This window comes from Anolis sagrei, chromosome 5, assembly GCF_037176765.1.
Source record: "Anolis sagrei isolate rAnoSag1 chromosome 5, rAnoSag1.mat, whole genome shotgun sequence".
NCBI lineage: Eukaryota > Metazoa > Chordata > Lepidosauria > Squamata > Dactyloidae > Anolis > Anolis sagrei.
Genome location: NC_090025.1, coordinates 14,354,997 through 14,367,934, shown reverse-complemented (window position 1 = coordinate 14,367,934; position 12,938 = coordinate 14,354,997). Strand labels below are relative to the sequence as shown.

Sequence of the window (12,938 nt, the reverse complement as noted above, 5' to 3'; positions counted from 1 at the left end):
TATACCTTGCATACGTAGATGACATTAGTAGATAGTAGGTATGTCTTGAAGATATCCAGTTAGAATCTCTGCATTTGTTGAATACATTTGAAGTGGCTCGTGGGCATTGTCAACCAAGGTGGTATTTTGATCGTTGTGTATGGTTGAAACTATTTACCTTACTGGATTTTTTTCTTCTTCTACAGGATGCAGGCATTTCTCCAACTCAACGGGACGAAGTGATTCAGTGGATGGCCAAACTCAAATGCCAGTTCCACCTTTATCCAGAGACGCTGGTCCTGGCCGTCAATCTCTTGGACAGGTTTTTAGCTGCAGTGAAGGTAAATATTTGACCAACCCAAGATTCTTGGGAAGGATTTACGGCCCCAACTGGAACATTTTCGAAAATCCACTTCCTTGGATTTGGACAATGTGAGGGAGTTCTATCGTGGATTACAAATTCCAGAATCTGCCCAGCCTGCATGACCACACATGATGGGGAATTCTGGGAATTATATTCCATTCAATTGTATTCATTTATTATTATTTACTATATTTATATACCACCTTTCTCACCCCAGGGAGTGGGAGTATTCAAGGCGGTTTATAACATATTAATTGCAAAAATTCAATGTTGACATACATGTAGAAAGAAAAAAAAATCATAATAACTAAACATATAACTATAAATTAAAATCTTTAAAAGCATTAAAATAAGGCATAAACAACATTTAAACATTAAGATAAGCATTAAAAATATCCTAGTATAAATATTAAAATCACATGATTAAAAATCATACGCCACAGCTATTCCGATTGTCATTGCACGTATTTCGTAATTATCCTTTTATTGCATTATTTTACTGGTCAAAGGCTTGCTTCCACAACCACGTCTTTGTTTTCTTTCTGAAGGCCAGGAGGGAGGGCGCTGATCTAATCTCACTGGGGAGAGAGCATTCCAGAGCAGAGGAGCCATCACTAAGAAGGCCCTGTCTCTCGTCCCCGCCAACTGCACTTGTGACAGTGGCAGGACCAAGCGCAGGGCCTCCCCAGAAGATCTTAACTTCCATGTTATTTCATAGAGGGAGATAAGTTTCCCAGGTTCTGTTCTTTTCACATGGAATCTTGATCACCTACCATCCTTGGTTTTTCCTTCCTGGTTTGTTGTGTTTTTAGCTAGAAGATCTCAGTATTTGAACAGTTATCATGAAGCATGAGAGTCTTAAGAATAGTTGATGGATGTACTCTGGTTAATCTTCTAGAGAACAGCTTTTATGTTACATAGATATCTTAATAGAAATTGAAACATCTTGACCCTCCAATTAGTCCTGTTTCATTTTCAAAAGCAGTCTTACAAAGTGTTCCTGTGGTTTTCTACAGCACGGTGCCCGGTCGATGGAGGGCTCTACCATCTGGCAGGAAATAACCTCCAGATGGTTGTTTCAGGCTAAAAATGGGGGTTTGGCTTTGCCCAAAACGGTTCCCTCTCATTTTTCTTCTTTTGGGTCTTCCAAAGTGTTTTTCCTTCCTCTCCCTTTTAACGTTGCACCTGAAAGCAACTTACCTGTGCAGGTAGGAAGGAGATGAGCACAGATATTTTCTGTGTAGCTTCTGCTCCAAAGCTATTTGCTGGTATTTCAATGATATTCAATTTGTGGGTGCCTTTTCGTATTCCTTCTGAGATGTAACTCCAACTCCCACAATTCCTAATAGCCGGTGTGGCCCATGGAGAAACTTAAAGACTTCTTTTTACACCTTCCCCCTTCAATTTTGAGGGCTGGCTGGAAAAGGTTGAGGTCTGCTTTAGTGTTTGTTTTCTGTTGGCACAAAAAACATCCTACAAGGTGTAAGTCAGATTGGCTTTTGTGTCCTCAGGCTGACAGTGCTTCTCTTTATTGACTTTTGCTGATGGTACTTCAATTGTAGGGAATGACTGTCTTTCCATCAATACTCTGGACTTCTTAAGGTGCAGGAGCAATATGTTTGGATGGGCTTCATTTCCAAGCTCTTATTAGAGAGTTGTGTGGGTTAAAATGACACAAAGAGTTGCTATGCCACAGCACTGAATTGCTCTCCTGCACAACCAACCATGACATGGACAGTACAATCATGCACTCTCCTGTTGTGTAGTGGTTACTCCCAACACATCAGCCTGACCTTATAGACAAACAAGCAATACAGCTATATTTGTGCAAATCAGTGTCCCAAAGCTTATTACTCTGAACAGGATGCCACTCTTGTACAAAATGATGGCATAATCTGCTGGGAAATCCCAGAGAAATCAGTGGATAATAATAATAATAAACTATTTATACCCCGCCACCATCTCCCCCAACGGGGACTCGGAGCGGCTTACATGGGGCCAAGCCCGAACAACAAATTACAATACAAAAATATAAATTGCAATCAAATAAACAACATAACAGAGCCCCCGGTGGCGCAGTGGGTTAAAGCACTGAGCTGCTGAGCTTGTTGATCAAAAGGTCGCAGGTTCGATTCCGGGGTGCGGCGTGAGCTTCCGCTGTCAGCCCTAGCTTAGTCAACCTAGCAGTTCGAAAACATGTAAATGTGAGTAGATCAATAGGTACCGCTCTGGCAGGAAGGTAACGGCGCTCCATGCAGTCATGCTGGCCACATGACCTTGGAGGTGTCTACGGGCAACGCTAGCTCTTCGGCTTAGAAATGGAGATGAGCACCACACCCTAGAGTCAGACATGACTGGACTTAATGTCAGGGGACTACCTTTACCTTTTTTAAACAACATAACAATAAAGAATAAAACATCAAAGCATATAAATAATAAACACAAAACATAGAAACCAAACATGACAGAGAACAGGCCACATGTACATAAAATGATTTAAAAACTCAGGGTGAAATAAAGGGGCAGAACTGTTTGTAAGGGAGAACTCTTAAAGACAGAGAAATAAACAAACCATTAGTTTGCATCATGGGCCCGCCAGATGTTTTGGACTTTTATTTATTTATTTATTTATTTTACAGTATTTATATTCCGCCCTTCTCATCCCACAGGGGACTCAGGGCGGATTACAATGTACATATACATGGCAAACATTCAATGCCATAAACACACAACATATATAAACAGACACACAGAGGTCTATTTAACATTCCAGCTTTTTCATGAGGGTATTCTGGCCACCAGGGAGCTGTCGCTTCACCGTCCATTTGTGATACTGATGAAGTACTTCCTCATTCTTTGCATACTTGCTGGAGATTTTTATGGCATTGTAAATTAGCCTCCCCGTATAAGTGGTACCTAAATTTTCTACTTGACACATGCAACTGTCTTTCGAGCTGCAAATTGATCGGAAGCTTACTCCGACCCAGGTTGGCTTCGAACTGGTCAGTAGTGATTTAATGCAGCTGACTCCCAGCCAGCTGCACCACAGTCCCACTGTTCTTAACAGCCTACCAACTGTTAAGAATTATGGGAGTTAAAGTCCAAAACATGTGGAGGGCCCACGTTTGCTGATGCCTTATTTTACAACTGTGGTTCCCAACCTTGTTTTGGCCAGGGACAACTTGGCCAGGGACCACTCTCCAACATTAGTACCAAAAGGGTTATGAATCAGTTTTTGGGCAACTTTAGATTCAATTCGCTTATTTGGGGTGTTGATTCAGAAAATTGCATTGGATAGACCACATCAGCTCTAGTTTCTGATTCAAAACATACGCCACCCCGTAGTTGTCATCTGCTCGTCCACAGAAAACTATAATTAATAATCTAGAGCTGATGTGGATAGTCAATAGTAATTTTTGTGAATAGTCAGACTCTCCCCTCCCAACATCGCCGTTGCCTCGACACTATAAGGGGGTTTCATGAGACTATGGGGCAACACTTGTTGCCCCATGGTTTCAAAGCAATGGTGTAGTAATGGTGAGGCCGCGGACCATATTTTCATTCTTGCAGACCATATTTTCATTCTCCATGGACCGCAGGTTGGGGAACCACTGTGCTACAGGAACATAGGCAAATGTTTAACGGCACCATTCCAAAATGGAATTGCAGTGAGATATGGCAGTGGCTCTACAGTATGGACTTGTGGAGGGAGAAGACCTTCACGTAGACCAAAACAAGGCTTATTTATGTCTATTTTGCCACTAACAAGATGCCAACCATTTGTTCTTTGTTGCCTAGCTATCCCATTTTTGTCATGGAGTCTGTTGAGGAGGTTACTCTCAGAAGGTGAGTTTTTCATAACCTGTGGCTCTTTCTCTCTCCTACCTTGCAGGCTCGTCCAAAGTACCTGAACTGTATTGCAATCAGCTGCTTCTTCCTTGCTGCCAAGACCATTGAGGAAGATGAGGTATGTTTCCTCCCCAGCAGTGTCCATTGCTGGATACATCTGGGAAAGGCACAGGAACGCTCCTGTGTGCCTCCTCAGCGTTTCCTCGCTACTTAAATTCTTTTTTTTAAAAAACCCACAAAACAGGGAATCCGCGATAAGCGAAACACGAAAGTAGCGAGGAAACTGTAGTTCCAACTGGTCCAACGATCAGCAGCCAGGATGCTAACTGGGGCCCCTTACAGAGAGAGGTCAACCCTCCTGTTCAAGGAGCTCCACTGGCTGCCGTTTATATTCCGAGCTCAATTTAAGGTGCAGGTGCTTACCTACAAAGCCCTGAACGGTTTGGGACCAGCTTACCTGCGTGACCGCATTTCCATCTACGAACCCACACGCTCACTTCGGTCATCTGGAGAGGCCCTGCTCGTGATCCCACCTGCGTCGCAAGCGCGCTTGGTGGGGACGTGGGACAGGGCCTTTTCCGTGGTGGCCCCCAGACTCTGGAACACCCTCCCCAAAGACCTTAGACAGGCCCCCACACTGGCAGTCTTCAGAAAGAACTTGAAGACTTGGCTTTTCCGATGTGCCTTCCCAGATTAGGAAATCTCCACTACCAAGTCCCATAAGCACTTTATCAGAACCAATGACTGCTGCACATCGCACTTGCCCTAGAAGCCTCATGTACACCTCCTGTCACATCAGCACTTTTAATTCTTGTACCCATTACTTTGGCCTGGCCCAGTTTTTATTGTGTTTTAGTGTATTGCTTTTGCCTGTTGTTTATTTGCTTTATCTTGTTTTTAATTGTTTGATTTGCCTAGTTGTATTGCTATGTTGTGTGTTGAGGCCTCGGCCTGTGTAAGCCGCATCGAATCCTTCGGGAGATGCTAGCGGGGTACAAATAAAGTTTAATAATAATAATAATAATAATAATAATAATAATAATTGTTATGAAAGAAAGAGTTGTGGGTCGAATCTGCAAAGTTTTCAATTATACCCGGAGTAACCAAGCAAAGAGACTGTTTATTTTCTCTCCTTTGAGTATTTATATCTTTCCTTCTTTGGTCTTACAAAGCTTTAATCATTTTGATAACAACAGCTTGACTATACAGGTATATTAAGATTTATTCTTTAAGGTTTCTGTACTAAATAAGTGATAAGAATTGCTTTGAAAACGAAAGCAACAATGAGATAATGCTCTTACTGTGATTAGATATATGATGATGAAGAAACATTATCTGATGCAGCCTTAACAAGAAAATCCTGTGTCCATTTACCTAAGCTCACCAGGTCTCCTGAGGTGATGTACAGCAGGCGAAAACACTTTTTACGTACAGTTTTCCAAAAAGTCTGTTAGGACATTTCTTTAGGTTGTTGTTGGCAGCCTCTTTCGTCCCTGATTAGAAGGAGGCTCAGGTCCTGAAAAGTCAAGAGTGAACGAAAATATCTAAGAGTGTTCCTTGTGACATGCTTGAGATCTGAGGCCAAGAAATACAGCACTGAACTAGATTGGTCTGAGTTCACAAAGGGCCGTGGTGTTTTCAAATTGCGCCTTAAAGACCCTCATGTTCTGTTTTGCTTCTTTGCCCCCATTTTGCAGAGGATTCCAGTACTGAAGGTGTTGGCCAGAGACAGCTTTTGTGGCTGCTCTCCAGCTGAAATTCGCAGGATGGAGAAGATCATTCTGGACAAATTGAACTGGGATCTGCACACGGCCACTCCGCTGGATTTCCTCCATATTGTAAATATTTTAAATGAAATCCAATTCTTTCTGGGAGGAAGCGTTGTTGTGGAAGGGATGTATTCCACCCAGGAGGTTAAACAGGAGAAAAGGACAATCCAATCCTTCAGGGCAAACTATTTGGTTTGTATGGCCATTGGGTTGTTGTAGGGTTTTTTTTCGGGCTATATGGCCATGGTCTAGAGGCATTCTCTCCTGATGTTTCGCCTGCATCTATGGCAAGCATCCTCAGAGGTAGTAGGTCTGTTGGAACTAGGAAAAAAGGGTTTATATATCTGTGGAATGACTAGGGTGAGACAAAGGACTCTTGTCTGCTGGAGCTAGGTGTGAATGTTTCAACTGACCACCTTGATTAGCATTTGATTGCCTGGCAGTGCCTGGAGCAATCTTTTGTTGAGAGGTTATTAGATGTTGAGAGGTGCATTTCCCGCCCACGGCTTATACTTGAGTCAATATGCTTTCCCAGTTTTTTGTGGTAAAATTAGGAGCATTGGCTTATATTTGGGTTGGCTTATATTCGAGTATATATGGGATTCAAAATAGGATTCCAGTTACAAAGTCCCTCTGCTTAAGCAAAAAAAAGGTTTTGGGTGAATTAAATCCCTAAGTGTATTTAGATAGGCAAGAAAATGTATGATCAGTGTGTGATGGAAACATCAAAGCTGGAAGAAAGCGGAGTAATGTGATTCTGACGCTCTTTGCCTATCTTGACAAGCTGGAATGTGTCCAGAGGAGGGCGACTAAAATGATCAAGGGTCTGGAGAACAAGCCCTATGAGGAGCGGCTTAAGGAGCTGGGCATGTTTAGCCTGCAGAAGAGAAGGATGAGAGGAGATGTGATGATAGCCATGTATAAATATGTGAATGGAAGACATAGGGAGAAGAGAGCAAGCTTGTTTTCTGCTGCCCTGGAGACTAAGGCACGGAACAATGACTTCCAACTATACGAAAGGAGATTCCACCTGAACATGAGGAAGAACTTCCTGACTGTGAGAGCTGATCAGCAGTGGAACTCTCTGCCCCAGAGTGTGGTGGAGGCTCCTTCTTTGGAACCTTTTAAGTAAAGGCTTGATGGCCATCTGATGGGGGTGCTTTGAATGCAATATTCCTGCTTCTTGGCAGGGGCTGGACTGGATGGCCTATGAGGTCTCTTCCAACTCTGTGTTATGATTCTATTCTATGATTCTCACAGCAAAGCCACTTCTGCAATACTTTTAATGTCAGGAATGGGCAAACTTTGGCCCTCCCTGTGTTTTGGACTTCCAACTCCCACAATTCCTACCAACTGTTAGGAATTGTGGGAGTTGAAGTCCAAAACACCGGGAGGGCGAAGGTTTGCCCATGCCTGGTTTAGACTTTATAGATTTAGATAGCTCCCATGAATTTCATTGTGTTTTCTTAGGCAAGGGATACTCATAGGGTATTTTTGCCAGCTCCTTCCCCTTAAATACAGCCTAGAGCAGTGGTTCTCAACCTGTGGGTTCCCAGATGTTTCAGCCTCCCACTCCCAGAAATCCTAACAGCTGGTAAACTGTCTAGGATTTCTGGGAGTTGTAGGCCAAAATACCTGGGGACCCACAGGCTGAGAACCACTGGCCTAGAGCACCTGGTACTGAATAGTGGTCTCCCATCCAAGTATTAACAAGGGTTGACCTTATTTCGTTTCGAAGGTCAGACAGGATCTGAAGAAAGGAGATTCCATCTGAACATGAGGAAGAACTTCCTGACTGTGAGACCTGTTCAGCAGTGGAACTCTCTGCTCCGGAGTGTGGTGGAGGCTCCTTCTTTGGAAGCTTTTAAGCAGAGGCTGGATGGCCATCTGTCAGGGGTGATTTGAATGCAATATTCCTGCTTCTTGGCAGGGGGTTGGACTGGATAGCCCATGAGGTCTCTTCCAACTCTTTGATTCTATGATTCTTTCAAGTATGTTAGTGACACAAGTAAGAAGTGCCCTCAAGGTCTTTAGTTATCATTGGAGTTAACATCACCTTGTTGCTCTTCTCTTTGTCCCCATCCAGTTCCATGCAGTTGCCTTGTCCACCAAACCTCAACTGCTGACCACTTTACCCAAGGTGAACCCGTCCCAGCACGTGGCTCTGCTCACCAAGCAGCTGCTGCACTGCCTGGCCTGCTACCAGCTCCTTCCTTTCAAGGGCTCCATGTTGGCGTTGGCCATCGTCAGCCTGGAAGTGGAGAAGCTCATTCCCGATTGGCTTGCTCTCATCATTGAACTGCTCCAGAAGGCACAGGTAGACCCCCTGGAACTGGTGATGGTGGGGTGGCTTGTGTTCACTAGAGATGCCATTTGTATTGATGGATAGATTGATCTCCTGCTCTCCCTTCCCCCCAATGTGGGATTCAAGGCACTTTACGACCAAAAAGAAAGACAGAAATGATAGGGTGCAAAGATAACAACCTGTTGATCTCTTGTCCTTCAAACAGGACCCCACTATTCTCACTTGTTCATTTACCTCCTTGTTTACTTTCAAGGTTTTGGAGTGGTATCTTAGATTTTCTTGTGATCAGACTGTGTTCTTCCTGGCTGTCACATTATTAACACTGTTTTTAGTTGCTGCACTATAATTTCTTGCCTATTAATTGTGACTGTAAGCCACCTTTTAACCAAAGGAGCAGGGAACTAAAGTTGTTATTTATTATTATTTATTTAGGGAAGCATGGAAGCAAAGAGAAAGGGAAGGAAGAAAATAGAGAAGGAAGAAAGGAGAGAAAAAGGGAGGGAAAGAAAAAGGAGGAAGGAAGAAAAGTTAAGAGAAGGAAGGAAGGAGAAAAGGAAAGAGAAAGGGAAAGAAGGAAAGAAAGAGGGGGCAAAGGAAGGAGGAAAGATGTAGAGAAAGAGGGAGGGAAGGAAAGAGAGAAAGAAGAAAAGAGAAACAGCAGAAGAGAAAGAAAAAGGAAGGAAGGAAAGAGATAGAGAAGGAAGGAAGAAGAGAAGGAAAGACAGGAAGGGAGGGAGGGGAGAAGGAAGCATGGAAGCAAAGAGAAAGGGAAGGAGGGAAAGAGGTAGAGAAGGAAGAAAGGAGAGAAAGAGGGAGGGAAAGAAAAAGGGGAAGGAAGAAAAGTTAGAAAAGGAAGGAAGGAGAGAAGGAAAGAAAAAGGGAAAGAAGGAGCAAAGGAAAAAGGAAAGATGTAGAGAAAGAGGGAGGGAAGGAAAGAGAGAAAGAAGAAAAGAGAGAGAGCAGAAGAGAAAGAAAAAGGAAGGAAGGAAGGAAGGAAAGAGAGAAGGAAGGAGGGAGAGAAAGAGGGAGGGAAAGAAAAAGGGGGTAGGAAGAAAAGTTAGAGAAGGAAGAAAGGAGAGAAGGAAAGAAAAAGGTAAAGAAGGAAAGAAAGAGGGAGCAAAGGAAGGAGGAAAGAAGAAAAGAGAGACAGCAGAAGAGAAAGAAAAAGGAAGGAAAGAGATAGAGAAGAAAGGAACAAGCGAAGAAAGGAAGGTAGGAAGGAAGGAGAGAAGGAGAGAAAGAAGAAAAAGACAGCAGAAGAGAAAGAAAAAGGGGGAAGGAAGGAAAGAGATAGAGAAGGAAGGACGAAGAGAAGACGGGAAGGAAGGAAAGAGAGAGTGAAGGAAGGAGGGAAAGAAGGAGAGAAAGAGGGAAGGTTGGCCACAGCAAAGCGTGGTGGGTACAGCTAGTAAATAAATAAATAGCCTTAGTTTGGAGCTTGGCTTCCCAATGCCTTAGAAATCTGGGAGACCATCTGCTGCCAGGTTTCAGGGAGGGCAGAAAGGGCAAATGTGACATGATGTTTACGTCAGTGTGACTTGAATGAATGAATGAATGTGTAATACAGAATCTGCCTGTACTAGACTTTTCCAGATAAGGTGCAAAGGACAGCTGGTAGTAAAGTGACCTCTGCATTGGCTGCCCATTTCTGCGTTGACTCCTTTCCTTGTTCTGGAAGTGACATCTTTCTCTTCTGCTTCTTTCCCCTCCGAAACCCAGATGGACAGCTCCCAGCTGATCCACTGCCGGGAACTCGTGGCACAGCACCTTTCCGCACTGCAGCCACCTCTGCCGCCCAACTCGGTCTACGTCTACAGCCCCCTCAAGCACAACCTGGTGACCTGCCACGCGGGGGTCTTCCGCTTCCATCCCTCCTCCTCCTCCGTCCCAGGCTCAAACTCCAAGGACAACAGCAAACCAGAAGTGCCAAACAAAGGTGTCACTGCACTCAACCAGCGCCGGGCGGCTCCCAGCAGGTGCAAACAAGCGACGGCCAAGCGCAAAGTGGAAGAGATGGAGGTGGACGACTTCTACGACGGGATCAAGCGGCTCTACAACGAGGAGAATGCGCCGGAGGGAGCGGCCCTCGAAGGCAAGGCCGCCTCCGCCTGCAGCACCGACGTTTCGCGGCAAGCGGGGAGCGTTTCCCCTTGCCCTCCGTTGCAGCCCATTTCCGTCATGTAGCAGTCCTCTGCGCAATGGCACCTCGGGAGAAAAGCTGCTACTCTGTCCATAACACAACACCAAGCTTTTTGTGGCCAGAGCTAAGTGAAAGCTGTACCTTGCAAGGGCTGAAAGGAAGGAGCTATGTTATCCTTTGGAGAGAGAGAAAAAATCCCCCTTCCTACTTTCCTTGTGCGGCTAATTATAGTTAAACTATGATTTAAGTACTTAAAAACCAAAAAAATTATAAAAAGCCTTTCAAAAAAAGACCCAAAAACCAAACAAAAAAAGTAGCAAAAAATTGTGTTTTTCTCCCTTGTGTTGTCTGCTGCACTGTTTCAGTCTGCTGTTGTGTTGTTGTAACCCCATCCATTGTGTTGGAAAGTTCACAGAGTGTGAAAAAGAAATCCTTTCCACAAATTTCTAGAAGCCCCTCATTCTGAGAACTCTCTTTTCTTTACCCAGTCCTCCTGCTTTTCTTTAGAGCGTTCTGGACCTTCTAGTGCATGACTCCCTTGTATTTTTGGCACTTTGACTTGAGCAAAGCTCCTTTTATTTACTTTCCAAATGAACCAAGAGCCCTTCCTTGTCTTTCTCTTGTTTCGTCATTTAGCACTTTTGGTGTTTTTAATGTGGTAAATACAATTAGACCTATATTCAAAATCTGTCAGTCAGAAAAAATGCCTCTGAAATATGTTTGTACCAAAAAAATACAGAGCTGGGGAAGTTGACACCTGGTGAAAGCATATAATTCGTTGCAAACAGTTTCTTAGGAAACTGGAAGCAATCTTGAGATTGGGTTGTTGTGGATTTTCCATGCTGAATGGCCATGTTCCGGAAGCATTCTCTCCTGACGTTTCGCCTGCATCTGTGGCAGGCATCTTCAGTGAGGTCTCACAACCTCTGAGGATGCCTGCCATAGATCCAGAAGCATTCTCTCCTGACGTTTCACCTGCATCTGTGGCAGACCTCCTCAGTGGTTGTGAGGTCTCACAACCTCTGAGGATGCCTGCCATAGATCCAGAAGCATTCTCTCCTGACATTTCGCCGGCATCTGTGGCAGGCATCCTCAGTGGTTATGAGGTCTCACAACCTCTGAGGATGCCTGCTATAGATGCAGGCGAAACGTCAGGAGAGAATGCTTCTGGGACATGGCCACTCCGCCCAGAAAATCCACAACACCAGGCTTTTTGTGGCCAGAGTAGAGTGAAAGCTGGGAAACTGGAAGCAATCTTGAGATTGGGTTGTTGTGGATTTTGAATGGCCATGTTCCAGAAGCATTCTTTCCTGATGTTTTGCCTGCATCTGTGGCAGGCATCCTCAGTGGTTGTGAAGTCTCACAACCTCTGAGGATGTCTGCCACAGATGCAGGCAAAACATCAGGAAAGAATGCTTCTGGAACATGACCATTCAGCCCGGAAAATCCACAACAAACTAGTGATTCTGGCCATGAAAGCCTTCGCCAATATAATCTTGAGATTGCTGGCAGACTGACAAAATAAATTTTAAAACACATCCACAAACACACAACACTTCAAGTGAATACGTGCATTAAATGCAAAATGTAGTGAAACCAAAATCTAGCCGACATCCCAGAGTCTGTGCCAGGGCAGTTTTCACTTTGTGTCAATGATCAGCACAGGTTTCTTCTCCACTTTCTTCCCACACCTTCACTCCACTCCTACTTTTTGTGTCCATGTAACTTTTTAACCTGAGGCGAGGGCAAGAACAACGATGTGAAAGATCTTGTATATCGATGTTACAAAGCTCTGCTGCTCAGAACCAATCGCTCCTTGATTTTAAAGCTCTCTTCGAAGCCCTTTGGAAGGTATTGCATTCAGCAGTGATAACTGAGGAAAGCCTTCTGGTAGCAATAAAAAAACAAAACATGTTGTCCTTCAATTTGTGTGTCTTGCTTTTGTTTCCGATGTTTTGAGCGAAAGGACTGTTAAAACAGAAAGACACGTTCCTGGGTTCACTGCCCTGTCCGCACTGATTCCCAAGGCCAAGACACTGGAAAACATTCCCATTCTCACGCCCAAAGTTTCCTATTACGCATCTTATCAAACTGACAATATTTATTTATTGTGTCATCCGCAACCAGAACATTGTATTGCATTTCTAACAGAACAAAAAAACAAACAAACAGATTTAAAAAAACCCACAAATTTTGCAAACTTGGTAGATGATTAAATGTCCTTTAACCAGTAGCTGGCCACTTGGAGTGCCTCTGAAGGTCCTCCATTGTGCATGTGGCAGGGCTCAGGTTGCATTGCAGCAGGTGGTCAGTGGTTTGCTCTTCTCCACACTCGCATGCCGAGGATTCCACCCTGTAGCCCCATTTTTTGAGATTGGCTCTGCATCTCGTGGTGCCAGAGCGCAGTCTGTTCAGCGCCTTCTAAGTCGCCCAGTCTTCTGTGTGCCCAGGGGGGAGTCTCTCATCTGGTATCACCCACGGATTGAGGTGCTGGGTTTGAGCCTGCCACTTTTGAACTCTCGCTTGCTGATG

At 44.3% G+C, this 12,938-nt stretch overlaps 1 protein-coding gene across 2 annotated transcripts in view; it reads left to right on the top strand.

Annotated features, from left to right (window-relative positions):
- Window positions 1–12,331, top strand: part of CCNI (cyclin I) — an 87,446-nt gene extending 75,115 nt beyond the window's left edge. For both annotated transcript variants that reach the window (XM_060779364.2, XM_060779365.2), the window contains exons 3-7: window positions 186–320; window positions 4,236–4,310; window positions 5,890–6,030; window positions 8,048–8,278; window positions 9,986–12,331. In XM_060779364.2, the coding sequence (XP_060635347.2) occupies window positions 186–320; window positions 4,236–4,310; window positions 5,890–6,030; window positions 8,048–8,278; window positions 9,986–10,450 (1,047 nt within the window). In that variant the 3' untranslated portion in view covers window positions 10,451–12,331. The remainder of the gene's footprint in view (window positions 1–185; window positions 321–4,235; window positions 4,311–5,889; window positions 6,031–8,047; window positions 8,279–9,985) is intronic.
- Window positions 12,332–12,938: the final 607 nt, after the last annotated feature.